Genomic DNA, 20,847 nt, shown 5'->3' with positions numbered 1-20,847 from the left:
GCCAGGTTTCTGTGATTACTAAGAGCAAAAGCTCTCATTAGCTTTCATTAGCTCTCAAGACGTCTAATACTTCCTCCTTGGCCATAGATCTTTCTCTACCAAAGTGCACTTAATCTCAAGATTCAGCTGTCTTGAGGTTAAAGTTCGAGATAGAGATTAGCCATAACCCAGCTTCACAATGCAGTACACTGACTTGCTTATACTGTATAGAAGCTGATGGGGAGAACATCGGACTTGGGGTCAGAGGACCTAGATCTGAGTCTTAGCTTTGCTATTAACTAGCTAAGTGCCCTTTGACAAGTGATCCTCCATCACTTCACTGTTCCCTGCTCCCACCCTGGCCTCAGTTGTGTCTGGTGTGAAATGAGGGGACTGGACTAGATAATCTCTAAGATCATGTTTAGGTCAAAAAACCTATGAATTTGTGAAGCTTTAAGCCACCGTGTAGACCAGGCTTGCTATTATCACCGGGTCTTCTTTCGTAGTGAAGGCTCTAAATCTGCAGCCCTTACCTACCACTAGGACCGCAGTTTACCAGGTGATAGGTCTCATGCTTTCTTCTCACATAACCCAAATTAGAAACCTCTAAGCTTTAATGAGCAGAAATTATACATTGCTGATCAAACTAGATGGTTTCTGTGACCAAAACATTCATCCGTGACATTCCCCAAACCCATGCGTCTGTTCAAATTGGCTTTTGAAATCCAGAATTCCATCACAGTAGCTTTGATTTCCTCGAGCAACTCTTCTCCAGGCACACACAATGTGCATTGGTTTTTTGTTGTTTTTTTTTTCTTCTAATCGGTCTAACAACTAACGACAACTTCCAGTCAAATTCCCTCTTGCCTTTTGCAATCATTTGGTGAATGGGGCTTGGCCTTGCTCTACAGCACCTCAGAGCTTCCAGTTGCCCAAGAACTAACAGTACTCATGGCATCCATTGTTCCTTATAGGGCTAATTCCCCCCACTTACATTCTCAAATTTCTTACGTGACAAAATAATTCCCAAGAGACACCTTAGAGGTTGTCTTTGCCATTATTAAGACTCTATTGGGTGACAGGAGGTTAGCTTTGGGACCTCGACTGGAGGATGAGCATTTTCAGTTTCCTGGGTTTCTCTTTAAAGGGCGGCTTTAGTCCCTATGCTTGTGGTATCAGTGATCTGACTGGGCACCCTTTCAGTGGTCCCTGGCTTGCAGAGCTGGTGGGTTTCTGAGACCCAGTATTCTTCCTCTGGCCAGCATTAGCACCCAGGATGTTCAATGGTCATCCTCCCAGTGATTTTCTTCTTGGGTTGTCTATCTACTTGCCAGTTGCATGTGTTGAGGGGAATGATATGCATTCAGGAGAGAATAAATGGCTGTAGAGACCCAGAGGCCACATAATAGAAGGGAAAGAGGACTTGGGTTCGAGTCCCTACTCAGCTACTTTTACTACTTGTATGACCTCAGCACAATCTCTGTGCCTCAGTTTCTCCATCTATAAAATGAGTTAGTTGGGCTAGATTGATCTCTAAGATTCCGCCTCGCTCTAAGTCTTTGAGAGTCTGGTCCCAATGTTATCTGAGCCCCTGTGTCAACCTATAATGTGTCTAGTCCTCATCTGACCGTAGCTGCAAGGTGAAGGTCATTGTTCCAGGCAGCTGGGGACTAGCACCCAGCCCTTTCCCTTCCCATAATGTTGAAAGAAAATCTGTCTTCAGCAGGCAGCTGCCCTGCTAAGATGTTGATAGTGAGATGGGCCCTTCCAGATGGACCTGGGAGAAGAGGAGCTGAGACCGCATTTACTCGGGGCTGATGATGGGCAGGGAGATGTGCATGAGCTGGGAAGTGTAGCGTGACGTCCTGTGTCCCTCACCCCATTAACCCTCGCCCAGCTGAATTCTTGTCTCTTCCCATCTTCGCTTGGTGAATGCTCTCTGTGTATATGCTTTTCTCGGTGGTTCTTCACCCCGTCCCACCCCCATCCCCCAGTCCACCCCCAATTGGTGAGGGCACAGTGGGGATTTAAATCGCCTCCTTTCTGAAGCGGCATCTCCCTGGCCTGGCCTCTTTGTTGAAGGTGGGACAAGGTCACGAACTAGCAGGGAAAGATTAACGTTCAGGTCTGGGGGACCTCTTTGGCGTACAGGATCAGGAATAAGTTAGCGAGACGATGCTGGGACCTTTGAAGACCAGAGATGAGGAGCCTGGGGTCTGGAGGCAGCCTGGGCACTTCACACTATGTACTTCATTCTCTTTTATCCTCACCCTCCCTGTCCCTTCACTCTGTCCCTGGTCCTCCAGCCCCGCACCCTACCGGGCTCCTCACCCTCCCTGTTTATCCCGCTCTTCATCTTTCCTCTCATCTTTCCTGCCTCTCATTCTTCCTCCCAATTTCCGCCTCTCATCTGGCTTGTTTCCCACTTTGTTCCTTATTTTTCTTTCCCCCAATTTTTGTCTCTCATCCTCCTGTCCCCCGACTCCGCCTCTCATCTTCCTCTGTTCTTTGTACCTTGTCCTCTACTCTTTATTCCTTGTTTTCCTATCCCCCAATCTGCTTGCCCACTCCCACTTGCTGCTCCTCCCCCCTCTCTATGTTCCCCATCCTAACACTTCTGTCTCCTTGCCCCATGCATCTTCCCCTTCCCCTTTCACCTGCCTCCCCTAGGACCCCTCTGGAGCAGCCTGGGCTATTCCTGTTGGTGAAAGCTGGGCCAAAGAGGCTGCTGACCCATTTGGCAGACCTGGCACATCAGCATAGCCTTTTGAATGGACACTAAGTTATGCATCCCCTGCCTTCTCAGTGATAAAGGGTACTTTGCAGGGAGAAGAAGTGAGTTAAGCATCTCACCCCTGCATCTCTCAAGGCAGCTTAGTCAGGCTCTGCCTCCATCTGAGTAGCTATAGAGATTTAGGGCTATGTCATGGGTCCTTCCAAGTCACCCTTAGAATCTCAGGTCCATCTCCTGTTCATGATAGATTCTTTTGGAAGAGGCTCACCTGCCTCCCTTCCTGAGGTCAGGAGTGCCCCAGGTGGCCGGCGACGGTGGGAGGCCGTGTCTGATGGGCGGTTCTGCCCGCTCTCTTCTTCGCCCCAGATGGAGACCTCACAGACACCGTCAGCTGCCCCCGCTCGACTGCCTCGGACCTGACCAGTGGCAAGGCCTCCACGAAGAGCCCCACGCCACGCTACAACCCCTTCAATGAGGACCGGGCGGAGGGTGTGTCCTCCTCCGATACCACCCCTGTGCACACCTCCTCTCAGGAGAAGGGGGAGGCCAGGGCCCTGGACCTGCAGGAGGCTAGCACAGAGCTGGAGGTGATCAGGTCAGCAGGGAAAGGGCCCCCCCCAGAAGGTTCTTGGGGAAGCAGCCCCCCAGTTAGGAGCCCTGCTGTCCCAGGACTGGGCAGCTGCCAGGCTTTCCCTGGGGATCTGGCCTGCACTCAGCCTGTGTCTTGCCATCCTGTAGGACTCTTAGAGCATTATCGCTTTTCCAGCTCAGAAGAGTGAGACAGTCTCCCAGAGGGAAGCAGGCCTTTTCTTTGGAGAGGTTAGAAAGCGACTTGCATAGTTGAGACTTTGTGGAGCAAGAGGAGATAGCAGCAGTGACCGAAATTCAAGTATCATAGCTTAGTATCTAAACCTGCTTGGGGGGAAATTATCCTGCCCTCACCCAGATATTTCTGAGTCATTATAATACAATATAGCATAACATAACAATATAACATAAAATACAGCATAGCATAAGCATAATATAACATCATGTTACATTATATTATATTATGTTATGTTATATTATAATGCTACTAACCATAACTGGCATTTATAGAGAGCTTTTAAAACTTCTCCAAGTGCTTTGAATATATTGGCTTATTTGAGTCTCTTAAATGCCCTGTGAGATTAATTTTGAGGTATTATTATGACCCCCATTTTACAGATGAGGAGACCAAGGCCCAGAGAAATTAAGTGACTTGCCTAAGGTCACACAGCTAGTAAGTATCAGAGGAAGGATTTGAACCTAAGTATTTCTTACTCCCAAGTCCAGCACACTATTTACTAATGATGATGATAATAATAGGTAATATTTACATAGGGCTTTAAAGTTTTTTAAAAATGGATGCTTCATATAGTATCTTGTTTGAACCTCCAAACAACCCTGTGAAAGTGGGTGCTTTTCCTATCATCCCCATTTTACAAATGAAGGTACTGAGGCAGACAGAGGTTAAGTGACTTGCCCAGGGTCAAACAGCCAGTAAGTGCCTGAGGATGGGATTTGAATTCAGGACTTCCCAATTCCAACTTCCAAGGCACTCTAGATTGCACATTCTCGCCATTGCTAGCTACTACTAAAGGTGCCACAGGGCACTGGATTTGGGAGGGGGGTGTGGAGAAAAGTAAGGAAGACCTGGGTTCAAATCCCACCTCCGACACTTACTAGCTGTGTGATACTGGACAAGTCACTGAACCCCTGCCAGTTTCCTCGTTTGTAAAATGAGGGGCTTGGATTCTATAGCCTGTAGGTCTCCTAGCTCTAAAATCTAGGCTCCCGTGACTCATAATTAGTTGTTCCAAGGGATCGTGTCCGGTCCACTGCTAACATCCTGAGGTTAGCTCCAGCAACATCTTCCTTACACTTGGGTGCTGCAGGCAGAGTCCAGGCATGTTCTTCCATTTCTGCTGGCCCTCCTGCAGGGTTCCTGTGACTTCCATCACTCCTGATGTCCCCCTGCCCTCCTGCTTTAACTTGCTGTGCCCAGGAGAGCTCAGGCTCTGAGTCTTTGAACGCCCAGAGCTCAGGTCAGCATCCATCTCTCTCCATCCCTGTAACTTTCTGGTCTCAGGGTCACCAAGAAGAAGAAAACAGGCAAGAAGAAAAAGGCCAGATCAGAAGAAGAGTCCAGCCCCCTCCACCCTACCTTGACCCATCCAAAAGGTTCCAAGCAAGGAAGTTGTGATAGCTTCATTAATGGCCCTGAGCCCAGAGTGGATCCTCCGAGCACTGCCCCGACTTCCCCCCAGGAGGGGGGTGAGGGGCCAAGCAGCACAGCGGAGAGTAGTGACCGTTCGGAGCTGAGTCAGATGGGCCTGCGCATCCCTGAAATGAAGGACACCTCCATGGAAAGCGTGGGTCAGCCCCTGAGCAAGGTCATCGACCAGCTCAATGGGCAGCTGGACCCCAGCGGCTGGCCCTCCCATGTTGAACTGGCAGACCAGTCCTTTCGGACCGGCTCTGCCGGGAACACCCCGGAAAGGCCGCCATTTTGCAACTTTAGCGAAGGGATTCCAGCCACAATGGACTTCTACCGCTTTACCGTTGAGAGTCCAAATGCTGTTGCATCAAGTAGTGGCAGCCATGACCTTGCAGGGCCTGGCCAACCGTTACATGTTCCTGGTAGCGCTGAGGCTGCTGGCCAAGAAGAAGGAGGGAGAGAAGGAAGAGGAGAAGAAGACGGACAAACATCTGCACCTGTAGAAGGCCCCCAGAAAGAACCGTTGGACGCACCCTTAGAACCTGTGTCAGCCGGAGAGTGCCCTGTGTCTGAGCTGGAGCCCAGAACCCAGGGCACCATCAAGAGAGACCAGCCCAGCCCGGGTGTGAGTAGCGCAGAGGACTCCGGAGTAGACGAGGGCCAGGGGAGCCCTTTGGAAATGAGCCACCCGTCTGAGTTCAGGTGAGGACGTGGTTTCCGTCTGCCCGACTCCTGGAGAGAGGTGCCCTGCGCCATTGTGGAGGGAGGGCATGGGGAGCAGAGAGGTACTGGTTTTCGGGTCAAGGCAATAGAAATCCCCCCAAGGAGGCTTAGTCTAGGCTCTGAGTAGGGGGATTTGAAACTCCACCAGACTTTGACTGTTGGCAGTAGATAAGAGTGATTGCAGCTCAACAGACTCCAGTATAAAGGAGCCCCCCAAGATTCCCCCACTGGAATTCTTTTTTTTCTTCTTTTTGGAGGAGTATTTGGGTTGGAATGTGACTTATTCCCAGATGGCGAGGGACCACTGGTCCCTGGTGCCCCCCCCCGCCTATGCATGCACTGCTGCTTCCACCCGCTCACCCTGCCTGACCCCTCCTTTCCCCTCCCTGGCCCTCACAGAGTTGACAACAACCACTTACTCCTCTTAATGATTCACGTCTTTCGGGAGAATGAAGAGCAGCTCTTTAGGGTAAGTTCCAGGCCTTCTTAAGACTGAGGGAGAGAGGGAGGTGTCGAGGAGCCTGGGAGGGGCAGGGGTGCGAGGGCCAGCATACTGGCGGAACTGGGGAGATGTGAGCTAACACTCCCTCCCATACCCTTCCAAGCTTATTGGGGAGGTAATGTACCCGGAAGCAGTGGTTGGGGTTCACCCCACCCCCCCAGGTAGATTAAACTGAAACCCAGCTTGGGACTCTCTGGGAAAGTGGAGTCTAGAAGTATTGTTAGAACTTTGGTTGGGGACCCCGAGACCCCAGGGAACCTCCTTGCCAATGGCTTTTTGTCCAGGCTGTTCTCTGTAAATTGCTTCTAACCACTTGGAACCTATTTCTACCTGGGATGTGGTGGTGGGGTGGGGTTGGAATGTGTCATTAGTACAGATGCTGGGACAGACTGAAAGCCCCTGGTCTCTAACAGGCGGGGGCTTTCTCTACCTTTGGCCACCCAGATGATCCGTATGAGCACAGGACACATGGAAGGAAACCTCCAGCTCCTGTACGTGCTGTTGACCGACTGTTATATCTACCTGCTCCGGAAAGGTAGCTGTGACTTCACTTGACTGCTAAATACTGTGGGAGAAGCTTGATGTCCCATCCCATTGCCTCCCTTCATGACTTCTTAGGTTCTAGCTGTTCTGGGCCATCGTATGTAATGTTTGGTCCCCCACCTCTGCCTTTGCTCAGGCTGTGCCCCCTGCCTGGAAGGCCATCCTTTCTCACCTCTACCTCTCAGAATTCCTAGCTCCCTTTAAGATCCAAGTGCCACTTCCTACAGGAGGTCTTTGGTGCTGTCCCCAGTTGTGAGTGTACCCCTGCCCTCCCCCATTATACCCCCCCCAATAACTAAACCTATTTTGCACTTGCTGATTTTATATGTGTTACTTCCTTTCCTGTAGAATGTAAGCTCCTTGAGGGCAGGGACCATTTTATTTTTATCTTTGTATTTCCAGGCTACCGCAGTGCCTGGATCTCAGTAGACGCTTAAATGCTTGGTGATTAGATTGAATTGCATTAGATTTGAGTTAGGCTGAATTGAATTTTGATGCCTCTGCCTAGACTGGAGCAGATGCTGAGGCCAACCCAGAGAGCTCCCCTGTGCCTCCCACCTCCTCCTCCTGGGATGGCCCAGTCTGATGCAGAAGGAAGCAGCCCTGGTTACCTAGAGGGACATACTCCATGGCTCCCCCAGAAACTCTTGAGAGAATCTGGTGGCCAGTCCTTCCAATCCAGTCACTCTTGACCCTTCCCAGGCAGCAGGGGAGGGAGCCGACCCTTGCTGAGAAGGGGACTGGCTGACAGCAGAAACTTGATGGGAGGGTAGGGGAGGAGGTTGCTACTTTGGGAAACAGACCTCAAGGTTCTCCATTAGGGGCCACGGAGAAGCCATACCTAGTAGAAGAGGCCATCTCCTACAATGAACTGGACTATGTCTCGGTGAGTTCATGCCATCCAGGGGCACAGGGCAGGGGTCCCCCCAGGTCTCCTTCAGGGCTGCTCTCTGGACCCCCGACTACTCCCCTTGTTAACTCTCATGGCAGGGGATGTCACTCACCCCAGATTATCACTGCATGAGCCAGCCCGCTGTCCCGACAGGGTGGAAGGCATTTACATCACCCATCAGGGCTGTCAGAGGTCAAGGTCAGGAGGTTGATTTACATACTTTGGCAGCAGCATTCAGAGGCTTTGCCAGGCCTGGTGGCACATCAGCTTCAGGGCTCTGGTATGAGTCACAGGAAATGGGACCAAAGGGTCCCTTCATTCTGTTTGCTGCAGCCCCTGATAATTGGAGGCTCCAGACTTTCTCCTCAGAGCCAGGCTCCCTTCAGAACATGGAATCTCCCCTGCGTCCTTACCAGCCCTGCCCTTCTGATCTCTGCCCTACATCCCAGGGAAGCCGCCAGAATCCTGCACCTGTGTGGATACATAGACTTGTGTGGACATACATGGGCTATATGTGGTGTTCCCACCAGGTCGGCCTGGATCAGCAGACAGTGAGGCTGGTTTGCACCAACCGAAGGAAGCAGTTTCTTCTTGACACAGCTGACGTGACCCTGGCTGAGTAAGATTCCCACCCCACCCCTTGAACTGGAGACTATCCAATCCAACCTCTTCAGTTGTCAGCTAGGGAAACCGAGGCTCAAAAAGAAGGCTTTGCACCAGGTCACGGTGCAAATTAACATCAGAATCAGGACTTGGAACTCGAGACTCCAGTCTGTTAGTCAACAGTATTGCCTGAGTATTGGTCATCTGTGTGGCCCGAGCAGAGCTGAGGGTCTGGGACTGAGGGTCAGTCCAGAGAGGAGACGTGGCCTAACTATGGAGACTGGTCAGCACATGGACTGTAGCCCCAAGCGATGGTGGCCGTCCCAGCTCCTCTTGACTTTCCACGCCCTTGCTCTTAGTGATCTCGTTAGTGCCCCTGGGTCTGGTTACCACCTCTGTGTAGAAGACCCTGGGATCTCGCTCCCAACTTCGTCTCTCTCTTGGTCTCCAGGCCATCAGCAGCAGCTGCCTTTGGAACATCTCCAAGCGGATGTTTCTTAGTCATCTCAAAGTCATTCCGTCCAAGATGGAACTCATTATCTTCCCCCAAGCCCTGGCCCTCTTCCAGATTTCCCTATTTCTGTTGAAGGCACCACCATCTTTCCAGTTCCCCAGCTTTACAAACTCCATACTTTTTCACCTGTTCACCTTCCTCAGCTCCCATATCCAAGCAGCTGGTCAGTAAGCATTTATGAAGGGCCCACTGTGTGCCAGGCACTATGCCAAGTAAGTACTGGGTATACAGAAAGAGGCAAAAGCCAGTCCCTGCCCACAGGGAGCTCACAATCCATGGTGGAGACAACATGAAATACGTCATGCACAGATGTGCTACATGAAGGAAGGCAGAGGGGGAAGGGGCTAGAATGAAGAGGGGTTGGAAAATGTTTCCTGTAGAAGATGGGGTTTTAGTTGGGTCTTGGAGGAAGCCAGGAGGCAGAGATGAGGAGGAAGAACATTGAGGCACAGGGGAAAACCAAGGATGGGTCCTAGACTTGGGAGATGGAGGGTCTTGATGGAGGAACAGCCAAGAGGCCAGAGTCATTGTAGCACTCTGTGTGTGTGTGTGTGTGTGTGTGTGTGTGTGTGTGTGTGTGATAGAGAAAGAGGAGGAAAACAGAGGGAGGAGGAGAGAGAAGAGAGAGAAAGGAAGAAAGAGAGATCAGAGAAAGGAGAGACGGAAAGAGAGAGAGAAAGAGAAAGAGAGAGAGAGCATAGGGAGCAGTATAAGGTATAAGAAGACTGAAGGGGACAGGGCAGCTAGGTGGCACAATAGATAGAGCACTGGCCCTGAAGTCAGGAGGACTTGAGTTCAAATCTGGCCTCAGACCAAACACTTGACACTTACTAGCTGTGTGACCCTAGGCAAGTCACTTAACCCCAATTACCTTTAAAGAAAAAAAAAAGACTGAAGGGGAGGTGGTAGGATTATGAAGGGCCTTGAATGCCAAATAGAGGATTTCACATTTGATCATTTGCCAGATTTTATCACGTCTTCCTCTACAGCACTTTTCACCTTGCACCCCCTCTTTCTGTTCACTCGGCCCTCAGGAGCCTTCTGCAGCTCTCTTTTGCCTCTGTCTACTCAGGCTTCAGTCTCCTTCTCTGGGCTTTTTCACCTTATCTCTTTTCAGTCACTTTCCATTCGAGCCAGACTGGTCTACCTGCTGTTTCCTGAGCTAGGCGTTCCATCTCCCATCTCTAGACCTTTGCCCTGGCTGTCCCTCATGCCTGAAATGCCCTCCCTCCTCACCTGGGCCGTGTCCTTGGACAATCCTTCCCAATCCCCTGGACCCTGCCAATGTCCTCTCTCTTCTCACACACTTGTGGACACACTTAATGGTCTGTGTTATCTCCCCCACTCCCACCCCCATGTGATTTCCTTGAAAGAAGAGACTGTTTTCTTTGTCTTGGGCACAGTGCTTGGCACCTAGGTGCTGCTTGGGTTCGGTTGGGTTGGGTTGGCAGAGACTGCACTTGGAGTCAGAAGATCAGCATTTGGAATCTGACTCCCCCACTTAGCTTGGGGAAGTTGAAATGCTGTCTGGGCCTTGGTTTCCTCATCTGTCAAGTGCAGGGGTTGGTCCTTCTAGCACTAGGTCCATGCTCTGTGATCCTCTGTGCAGAACCCGCTGCTGAACTCTGGGGTGGAGATGAGGTGAGGGACAGGAGGAAGGGGCAGATCTGAGGAACGAGAAGTCTGGGGCCGTGCCCTGGAGAAGCTGGAATAGGAGGCAGTGTGGGACAGGGGAGGCCAGGGTCCTGGGTTCAAACCCTGACTTTGCCACTTACTATCCCAGTGACTTGGGACAAGCCACTTAAATGCTGCCTGCCTCAGTTTCCCCATCTGCAAAATGGGGATAATAATAGCCCCTACCTCCCAGGGCTGTAGCGAGGATTAAAGGAGTCAATAATTGTAAAAGGCTTAGCACAGTGCCGGGTATGTACTAGGTGCTTAATAAGTGCTTGTTTTCTTCTTTTCCTGGCCTTGGATCCCAAGGACTCACGGCATCCCCCCAGCCCTGCTCCTGGAGGGTCTCCCCACCCACCCTCTCATTGCACCCATTTCCCTCCTTCCACAGGTTTTTCTTGGTCTCTCTCAAGTCGGCGATGATCAAAGGCTGCCGGGAGCCCCCGTACCCCAGCATCCTGACCGATGCCACCATGGAGAAGCTGGCACTGGCCAAGTTTGTGGCCCAGGAATCGAAATGTGAGGTAAGAGTGGGGGCGACAAAGGAAGGGAAGGGGCTGACTCACGGAGCCAGGGCTGTGTTCTGGGCAGGCTGCCTGCCGTCTGTCTCTGCGGAGCGAGGTTGGGGGATTGCGCAGACGTCCCGACAGTGCGTAGGGGACGGGGTCTTCCCAGCTGTCAGCTCCTTCTTCTGGGGCACCGGATCTGCTCACTGGGACCCCAAGAACAGAGGTGTTCTAACAAGCGGTTATGAAGTGCTGGCCACATGCCAGGGACTGGGGAGTTCTGACCATAGCACTCTGCTGCTCAAGAAGTTTCAGTGGCTCCCAGGTGCCTCTAGGATGAAATGAAAACCAGCTGGGTTCTGGGTCTCCCTTCCTGGGCCTATTTCACATTATTTCCTTTCAAAAACAAGATGATCCCTGGCCTGCAGGAGCCTTTATTCCTGCTCTCTTGGGAGCAGGAACACACCCACCTAGAGGTAGACACTTAGTCTGCCGAAGGTGGCGAGTTCTGGGAGACAGGATCAGGAGAGAACCCTGGGTGCTTGGCCTGAGTTTGAAGGAGGCCAAAGGTTCTGAGCCGGGTGAGGACGGAGGGCGCCAGGCCTGGGGAGCAGTCTGTGCCACGGCCTGGCATGAGAAGACCAGATGCCGAGAACAGGGATGGATGAGGAGGCTGGTTTGGCTGGAGAGGACGGTGTCCACCAGGGAGGGAAGTGGGATGAGGCTGGAAAGGAAGTCTTCAATCGGCCGACAGGAACCTCGAGTCCGAAGCTGCTGGAGTTTGAGGAACGGGGAGCAGCTTTAATTAACCAGTTAACCAAGGCCTACCACAATATATGCACACTGCCTGTGCTTGGTCCTGGAGAGACTTCTCACCTCCTGTGGGTGGGAGAAAACAGAACAGTGACCCAGATAGCTATGATCCGAGGTCTCTGCCTGAATTTGGAGTTGGAGGATCTGGCTTTGAGTCCTACCCTTGCTAATTCCCACCTGGGTGACCTCGGGGAAGTCCCATAAACCCTCTGGGCCTTTTCTCCAGAAAGAGAGGGTTGGGCTCTGGTGTCCTAGGATCTTTGGTCCTGTGATTGACCTTAGGGAGATGTCAGGAAGGAGAGCTCTGATCATTTTCACCAGAGAAGATCAGGGGAGGCTTCTTGGAGGAGGTGACCCCTGAGCTGGGTGTTGAAAGACAAAGGAATCCAGCCAGCAGAGATGCAGGAGCAGGATGCTCTGGGCAGGGCATGGAGCCAGGAGGCTGGGAGGGCAGCCTAAGTCTGGGGAGAAGGTAGTGGAAGCCAGCTTGGCTGCAGCTTCCAGGAGGTGAAGGGGAGGCTTATATGAGAGAAGCCTGAAAAGCAGGCTTTGAACCAGGCCACGGCGAGCATCCAGCATCTGACTGAGCGGCTTCCACTTATCCTAAAGGCCTCTGGAGGTATTGAAGGGAGGAGCCCCGGGACTGCAGCAGGAGAGAACTCCCAGGCAGGAAACCATCCGCCGGTGCAGGTTAGCAGCTCCTCTGAGGCTAAGGCTTCGAGAGCTGCCTGGCCAGTGAGAGGTTTCGAGACTGGCCCAGAGCCAGGATGAGGTGGAGACGAGACCACAGCAGGCAGACCAGAGCAGGGGGGGCCTGAGACAGGGAGACCGATTGCAGTAGTCCAGGCCAGAGGGGCCAAGGGCCTGAGCAGGGCTGGCAGCTGGGGGCTGGGGGAGGGAGGGGGACAAGGGGCGTGGGGAACGCTGGACTTTGGGCACTTTTCGCTCTACTGGACCGTGAGTTCCTTGAGGACAGGCACCAAATAATGGTAATGATGAAAATAATAATGATGATGATAACAATAACAACAAACCAACATTTATATAGCACTCACTGTGTGCCAGGCACTGGGTTAAGTCCTTCCCAATCGGTATGTCATTTGATGTTCACAGCCACCCTGGGAGATCGGTACTGTGATTGTCCCCATTTTACAGTTGAGAAAACTGAGTCAGGCAGAGGTTAAGAGACTTGCCCAGTCACCCAGCTAGTGAGTATCCTAGGGTGGATTTGAACTCAGCTCTTCTGACTCTAGGTCCAGCACTCTGTGTACTGTGGTGCCCCTGAGCCACACCATCCCTAGCACGCTGCTGGATTTTATCCAAACCTTGTTTCTTCCCCAGTGCCTAGCTCAGGGCTCTGCAGCCTTCTCTTTTCCTCCCTTTGCATCCTCAGTGCTTAGCAGCGGTGCCTGTCACACAGTAGGTGCTTACTTAGTGTTTGTTGGCTCATCGCACACAGTGGGGATAGGAATAGCAATAAATATTGGTTGTTCTGCAGCTGTCCCATGGCCTTCTTCTCTCTCTCTGTCTCTATCACTCTCTTTCCTCTCTACCTCTCTCTCTCCCTTCCTCCTTCCCTGCCTTTATCTGTCTGTCTCTCTCTCTCACTTTCTTTCCCTCCCTCCATCTTTCTCACTTTCCCCATCTCTCTCTCTCCTCTCTCTCTTTCTCTCTCTCCCTCCCTTCCTTCATCCCTCCCTCCCTTTATCTGTCTCTCTCTTCCTTCCTCCCTCCCTCCTTTCCTTTATCTGTCTCTCTCTCTCTTTCTTCTCTCCCTCTCCCTCTCTCTTTCCCTTCCTCCATCTTTCCCTCTCTCTCCCTTCCCCCCCAATTCTCTCTCCCTCTCTCTCTCTCTCTCTCTCTCTCTCTCTCTCTCTCTCTCTCTCTCTCTCTCTCTCTCTCTCTCTCTCTCTCTCTCCTTCCCTCCATCTTTCTCCCTCTCCCCAACCACAGGCGTCAGCAGTCACTGTGCGGTTCTATGGGCTGGTGCACTGGGAGGACCCTTTGGATGAGACCCCGGGCCCTGTCCCCTGCCACTATTCCTCGGTGGAGAACGTGGTCGCCAAAGAAGGGATGCTTCACTATAAGGCCGGCACCTCGTACCTGGGCAAGGAGCACTGGAAGTCCTGCTTCGTGGTCCTCAGGTGCGGAACCCCACGGCAGGCCGCCCTCCCAGGCGAGCTTCCCTGAGCCCTTTGGCCCCTTTTCCCCCTTTGCCCCCAGCAGTCTGGGGAGCAGCAGTGCCTCATTGCCCCCATTGTAGAGATGGTCCCGTAGCTAGTAAGCATTGGAGGTGGGGCTGAGCCCAGGCCCGGGCCTCCCATGACTGCCCAGTGTGCCTCCAAGCCTAGAGCTGCCGGGTCCCCAGCAGAGACCATTGTGCTGAGGACCTAGGCCCGGCACTGCTCACCCCTGCCCTTGTCATCTTTCCTACAGCAATGGGATCCTCTATCAGTATCCTGACCGCACCGATGTCATCCCTCTGCTCTCTGTGAACATGGGGTAGGTATTTCTGGAGACTTGGAGAGAGGGATGGACTTGCTGTCTTCATGGCCAGCCCCCTCCTGACCTCACCCCAGGGCCCTTGTCCCTCTTGTTTCTCACTGATATGGAATCTTAGAAGAGAAAGCCTGGGGGGAGACATGAAAGCCATCTTCAAGGGGTGAGGCAGAGCCAGGAACAGAGAGGGAACTACAGAGACCAGGGAAAAACACCTTAACCATGAGAGTAGTGGAGTAGCCTGCCTGGACAGGTAGGTGATGGGTTCCCCATCACAGAAAGTATCCAAGTAGAGACTCACTAGGCATTCATCATCTGTCTGTAGAGTGGGTTCTTATTAAGGCAAGATATCCTTTGATGTCATCTTTAAAAAAGTTTTTTGTAAAAGTTGATATCACCTAAATTTCCCCTTGTATTCCTCCCCCTGCCCCCTCCCAGGGAGCCATCCCTTATAACAAACAATTTTTCAAAAGGAAAATCCAAACCTGTAATTTCATCATGGATGGGACCTCCTCAGTGAGGAAAGTCCTTCCACCAATGCAGATAGCGGTTCTGCACCTTAGTCCAAGGGACTTGCCTGGCCACTAAGAGGTTATGAGGCTGGCCCAGGATCACACAGGCAGTATGTATCAGAAGTTTTCCCTTCCCTGAGACCACCCCCTGTCCCCTGCCTCTCCATGCGTATGAGGAAGACATAACACTCAGGAAGAAATCTGTGAACATGGGCAGTCTCTGAAGCCAAGAGCTGGGAGCCCCAGGATTTTCTGGAGCCACGCTGTGGTCAGTGGTCGGGAACGAGGCATGGGTGGAGAGCTGTCTGGTCTCTCTGAGCACTCAGGGGTCTCAGAGGTTTTGCCAAAGCTCAGCCTTTAGGACCATCAGGAAAGTCCCAGAGGGTTACAAGGATGAACCTTTTGGCCAGTGGGACACAAGCCAAGGCCAGCGGCCCCTTGGGCACCTGGGGCATGGGGAGGGGTCCCCCTGCATCCCCCTCCCCATTTCATCCCTCATCCTGTTTCGCGGTTGGCCCCAGGGGGGAGCAGTGTGGCGGCTGCCGGAGGTCCAACACCACAGATCGGCCCCACGCCTTCCAGGTGATCCTCACTGACCGGCCTTCCCTGGAGCTGAGTGCTGCTGATGAGGCAGAGATGGCCGATTGGATGCAGCACCTCTGCCAAGCTGTTTCTAAGGGAGTGAGTTCACCCTCAGGGGCAGACACACAGCCCCACGCTCCCAGGGAGGGATGGGACAGCCTTGGAACCATCTCCTGGGGCTCCTTGGGACTGGAGCAAGACTGGACTTCTAGTCTGTAAGGATGGCTCCCACTGACCTGAGATTAGGGGGAGAGGGCAGGAATGATGTTAGACCCAGTTCACTGCTGTATAGCCCAGCTGCATTTAGAGTCAAGATCTGGGCTCTGCTTCTGCCTTAGATGCTCACTAGTTGTGAGAACCTGGACAAATCACTTCACTTTTCTGGGCCTGATTTTTCTCATCTATAAAACACAGGAGTTAGGTCTAATGTCTTTGAAGGTACTGTCTAATATTTTTTTAATTAATTTATTTTGGTTTATCAACAATCACTTCCATATGCTTTTGAGTTTAAAATTTTTCTCCTTCCTCCCCACCACCTTCCCCAAGATGGGGCACAATCTGATATAGGCTATATATATGTATATATATATGTATATATACATTCTTATTAAACATTTTCGGATTAGTGATGTTGTAAGTAAAAATTAGGTACTGTCTACTATTAAATCAATGGTCCTCTGCCTTCACCTGGTCTCTAGAAGGGAGCCCTCCTGGACCCAGCAGCTGAGAGAAGGGAACGGCAGCAGCAGTGGGGGGTGTGAGAGGGAAGGTGGACTGAGCAGCCCGGGTCCTCGCCAGTCTGGAAGGAACAGGTTGACCTTTGCCTCCCCTGTCTCCGGCCCAGGTCATCCCCCAGGGAGTTGCCCCCAGCCCCTGCCTCCCCTGCTGCCTGGTGATCACCGATGAGCGGCTCTTCACGTGCCACGAGGACTGCCAGACCAGCTTTTTCCGCTCGCTGGGCACAGCAGAGCTAGCCAACATCACTGCCGTCTCCACCGAGCCCGGCAAGGAGTACTGCGTCCTGGTGAGGGCCAGAGATGCGGAGGTGTCTGGGGGCAGCCCTCCCGTATCCCCTCGGGCCCTAACCCTGTCCTCTGCCCCTAGGAGTTCTCCCAGGACCGCAGCAGCTTCTCCCGCCCTGGGTCATATATCTGAGTTGCACTACAGAACTGGACCGATTCCTGTCTGCACTGAGCTCTGCCTGGAGAGCTGTCTACCAGGTAACCCTCCCCAGGAACGGGCCAGCCCAAGGGACCAGGGAAACCAGAATCCTGAATAGGGGCCGGAAGAAGAAAAACACCAACAGTATCTCAAATCATAGTGCAGCTTGAGCTCTAGAAGGCGGTCTGACCTTGGAGTAAGGAAGACCTGAGGTCATGTCCTCTGACACTAGTGCTCTAGGACCATGGTGAGTGGGGGAAGAACGAATAAGCATCTATTTAGATGATGCCTACTGTGTGCCAGGCACTTAAAAAAGCCATACAGATATTCTCATTTGATCCTCATTCTCCATATTTTAATAAGAATGGCAAAGCTAGCATTTATATCGCACCTGCTGTGTGCTAGGTACTATGCTAAGCACTTTATGAATATTATCTCATTTCATGCTCGCAACGACCCAGGGAGGTAGGTGTTAGCCTCATTTTACAGTCGAGAAAACTGAGGCAAAGAGATTCACTGCCCAGTCGCACAGCTAGTAAGTGAGACCAGATTTGAACTCAGGTCTTCATGACTCCTGTCCAAGTGGTCTGTGTGTTTCAGTTCCATCGGCCATAGGTAGATCTCTTAATCTCTCAGTGCCCCATACAACTCTCTTAAGGCTAGGTTTTAGAGGAGTAGCTGATCTTCGTTGGCGAATAGAGTTTCCACACTGGAAGCTCCCTACATTGTTGAAATCAGAGGTCCAGTCCAAAATGGTTTCCCGTATTTACCATGAGATTTAGAGCCAGAAGGAGCAGGAACTGAGAGGGGACTTGAGCCCCTTACGCTCTCTTCCCCACTCCCCACCTCCAGGGCCCTGCAGTGGCCTTGAGATGGTCAGGGGCTCATTCAGGGTCTTGAAGTTGGCCATTCAGATCCTCGGTCTCCTGGGCCTTGGCTGTCTGGTGCCATTTTGAAGCCTCCTTTTGCTGATGTGCTGGCCCATGCTGCCATCCAGGTCAGAGTCATCTGGGTCTTCACCTGGTGCTTACAGAATGCCCCAGGGCGTGACCTGAGCCCTGCTCCCTTCCAGAGGGCTGGGAGCTCTCCAGGGCTGAGGATCAGGGCCACCTGCATCTTCAAGGCCAGACCACTTTCCACTGAGCCCCACTTTCACACTGTGAGGTAGGCAACACAAGTATGTGTTATCTCCACCCTCTGAGCCTCATTTATATCGATAAAATTGGGAAAATTCTACCTGGAATCCCTACTTCACAGGGTGTCCGTGAGACTCAAAAAAGGATGTAGGTTAAGCTTTTGAAGCGCTCTAATAATACCAGTTATCCCCTTTCAGCTCAGATATGGCGATTTGGATAAAAATCCAGAGTTTGGAAAACCCTTTTGTCCAGAATTTCCCTCCTCTCCCAGAAAGCCTTTTTTTTTTTTTAAATTTTCACATTAGTCACGTTGCAAGTAAGAATTAGGACCAATAGGAGGAACCACCAGAAAGACAAAACCAGACACAACAGAAGAAAAAAAAAGAGCGAATAGTATGCTTCGATCTGCGTTCAAACTCCATAGTTCTTTCTTTGAATGTGGATGGCATTTTCCACCAGAAAGCCTTTTTGCTAGGGGGAGGATGTGATAGCTATCTTTAAGCACATGAGACTGTTATCCGTGAAAGGGGAATTAGTGTTGTTCTTGGCCCCAGACCAGGACCAGTGGGTTAAAGTCACAGACATCCAGATGTCCAGAAAACTTCTGTAAGCATTGGAGCTGTCCAAAAGTGGGAAGGGATGGGTTCTCTCCCCTCCCTGGGGGTTCTCAGGAAGAGACTGGAAGACCCCTTGTTGGGTAGGTTATAGAGTAGATTGGTTTTATAGGTCAGCATTGGCCCAGCTGCCCTCCAGAGCCCCTTCCCACTCGCAGTGTTTGGTTGTATGACAGTTTCCCACAGAGCTCCCAGAGGGTAGGTGACCAGCCTAGGGTCACGCATCTGTTAGAGCCAAGACCCGACCCTAGATTCTTAGACTCCAGTCCCTGGTGCATCTTAAGTGCTTGCTTAATAAATACCCATTTAATGGCCAGGGCCCGTCTGAGACAGATCCCCACCTCGACCTGCCATCTGTGCCCCAGCTGTAGGCTGAGCTAGAGATGGGCAGAAGGGCCAGCAGGGCCTCAGGCTCACCCAGGAAGCTGAGACTAAATCTCAAGATCCAATCGGGGTCAGTCTGTGACTTCATTTTAATCTCTAGAAGTCTGCCTTAGGTTCGTTGGGACACTAGAAGTCATCTGGCCCAATGCACCCACTTTGTCCAGGAGGAAACCAAGGCCCCGCGAGGAGGGAGGTGATTTATCCAGGGTCACCAAGAGCCTTTAATTCCAAGCCAAGTCTCATTTCTCTAATGGCTCCCTGTTTTAATCTATGTGGGGTGCATTTCAGAGAGTGCTGGATTTGGAGTGAGAGGACCTAGATTCTGATCGGCTGTGTGACTTTGGGGAAGTCATTAGTAACCTCCCCGCCCTTTTCTTTTCTGGTGCCTCAGTTTCCTCATCTGTAAAATGAGAGGTTTGGACTAGAATAGTCTTTAAGATCTCTTGATCTATGACCCACAATCCTAGTCTGTTGACCCCAAACCTTACCCCCCCCTTTTCCCTCTGGCTGCCCCCCAATCTCAAAGCAGGCTTCCTTGCCTCTCCCTTCTTCCCTTCCACAGGCAGAGCTCCCACACAAGGCAATCCAGGAAACTTCCAACAAGAAGAAATTCGAGGACGCTCTGAGCCTCATCCACAGTGCCTGGCAGAGGAGCGATAGCTTGTACCGCGGCCGAGCCTCTCGGGACCCCTGGTGCTGAGGCTAGAACTGGCCTGTGCCCCTGACTCTGACTCCTCCCAAAGGGGAGCAGCCAGCGGGAGAGGCCCCGCACTGAGCTCCGCATCGTCATCAGCTGCTCCTGGAGGGACCCCCTGACTCCAGTCCGCTCCCTTCTCTGAGGGGTGGAGCAATGCCCGCCCCCTTCGGCCGAGACAGGGTCTTCTGGACGTTTCCTGGGGCTGTGTTCCAGGCACCTGTCTTTTGAGAACAGGGCAAAGACAGAGAGTGAGCCCTGTGGGCTCTGCAGCTGCCCTTCCCCCATGCTGGGCCCCGATCAGGGGGCGCCCTGCTGGCTTCAAGCCGATGACGATAATAATAATGATAATAATAATAATAATAATATACAGATATCCTCTAAAAGGTTCGTGCCAGGCTGGCTGGAGGCCCTGTCTCTGCTTTTGGGCTTCAGGCAGTGGTCAGGGTGGGGCCGCAGGTGCATCTCAGGAGCCCCTCTCCCCGCGCCTGAACGCTTTACCTGTAAGTGCTGTGAGTCTGCGGCGGAGGGGAGCTTGCGTGCATGTCTTCATCTCTTCTGAGCTTCATCCCAAAGGGCAGAGCAGAGGGTGGACGGGTGCCTTCTCTGGATGTCTGGTGCCACTCACACACAACTGCCCTCTCTCCCCGGTGACCAGGCCACAGGAGATACACATGTGCCAGGAGAGGAAGGCTGGAGAATTGGAGGTCAAGACGAGGGGCATGCATCTGTCCCCGCCTCCATCCATCCCTGATCTTGTCTCTTCCATTAGGAAAGGATTACAGGGCAACACAGGGCCGGGGTGTCTGGAGAGGGGCCCTGGGGAAGAGGGGGCCACCATTCTGTACCGCCATGCCAGCCGCGGGAACTTAACAGGAATAGCCACAGCTCCCCCTCCCCTGGGGTGGGGGGGATGGGAAAGGTTTGGGTATTTTTTTTTTAAATAAAAGACATTATATTATCCCAGTTCGTCAGTGGCTTATTTCCCATCCCCACCCCTAACCCTCTATCCCAGAGAGCTTGGGATTCTCAGTTCCCCTCCCTTTTATTTCTGACTTTCTACAGGTTCCTAAGCTTGAGAATAAAGAGTGTTCCTTTTTTTTTGTCCTGCTATCCCCAGTGCCATGCACACAATACGCACTTAATAAGTGCTTATGCTCCCAGAAAGGACTTTCCTCAATACAAGCCTGTGGGGCTGGGGAGTGCCGAACATTTTACAGAGGGAGGGAAGCAGGTCGGGAGACTTGCCCTCAAGGTCACAGAGCTAGGAAGGGTCAAAGCTGGATGAGAAGCATCAGACTGGGATCAGACTCTTTTACCCAGCTCAGTGACCCTGGGCAAGTCACAACCTCCCAAAGCCTCAGTTTTTTCATTTGTAAGATGAGGGAGTGGGACTCAGTGGCCGCTAAGGTAACTTCTTAAACCTCCTGTTCCCATTTCAGGGTCATCCTGCCTCATCTTGGGTGAGGGGCAAGACCCAGAGTCCTTGAAGCCCCCTCAAGCATATAGCAGCTGCCAGGCCTCGCTGACTGCTCTCTCTCTC

General features: G+C 52.2%; 1 protein-coding gene across 8 annotated transcripts in view; it reads left to right on the top strand.

Moving 5' to 3' along the window:
• Positions 1–20,265, top strand: part of PLEKHM2 (pleckstrin homology and RUN domain containing M2) — a 63,253-nt gene extending 42,988 nt beyond the window's left edge. For 4 of the 8 annotated variants that reach the window (XR_013482548.1, XR_013482543.1, XR_013482545.1 and 1 more), the window contains 13 exons: positions 3,080–3,308; positions 4,824–5,654; positions 6,075–6,144; positions 6,622–6,712; positions 7,542–7,606; positions 8,062–8,231; positions 10,795–10,927; positions 13,676–13,866; positions 14,159–14,224; positions 15,255–15,414; positions 16,160–16,339; positions 16,420–16,535; positions 19,173–19,262. Coding sequence is in view for 2 of the 8 variants with exons in the window: in XM_078145668.1 (XP_078001794.1) it covers positions 3,080–3,308; positions 4,824–5,654; positions 6,075–6,144; positions 6,622–6,712; positions 7,542–7,606; positions 8,143–8,231; positions 10,795–10,927; positions 13,676–13,866; positions 14,159–14,224; positions 15,255–15,414; positions 16,160–16,360; positions 16,440–16,535; positions 19,173–19,310 (2,360 nt within the window). In the remaining 6 variants the exon portion in view is untranslated. Of the gene's footprint in view, positions 1–3,079; positions 3,309–4,823; positions 5,655–6,074; positions 6,145–6,621; positions 6,713–7,541; positions 7,607–8,061; positions 8,232–10,794; positions 10,928–13,675; positions 13,867–14,158; positions 14,225–15,254; positions 15,415–16,159; positions 16,361–16,419; positions 16,536–19,172 lie in introns of all 8 variants that reach the window. The other 4 variants (XR_013482546.1, XR_013482547.1, XM_078145668.1 and 1 more) reach the window with 2 other exon arrangements.
• Positions 20,266–20,847: the final 582 nt, after the last annotated feature.

Source organism: Phascolarctos cinereus, unplaced genomic scaffold (genome assembly GCF_003287225.1).
Source record: "Phascolarctos cinereus isolate Bilbo 61053 unplaced genomic scaffold, phaCin_HiC Scaffold_726;HRSCAF=1367, whole genome shotgun sequence".
NCBI lineage: Eukaryota > Metazoa > Chordata > Mammalia > Diprotodontia > Phascolarctidae > Phascolarctos > Phascolarctos cinereus.
This window is presented reverse-complemented; position numbering and strand designations above follow the sequence as displayed.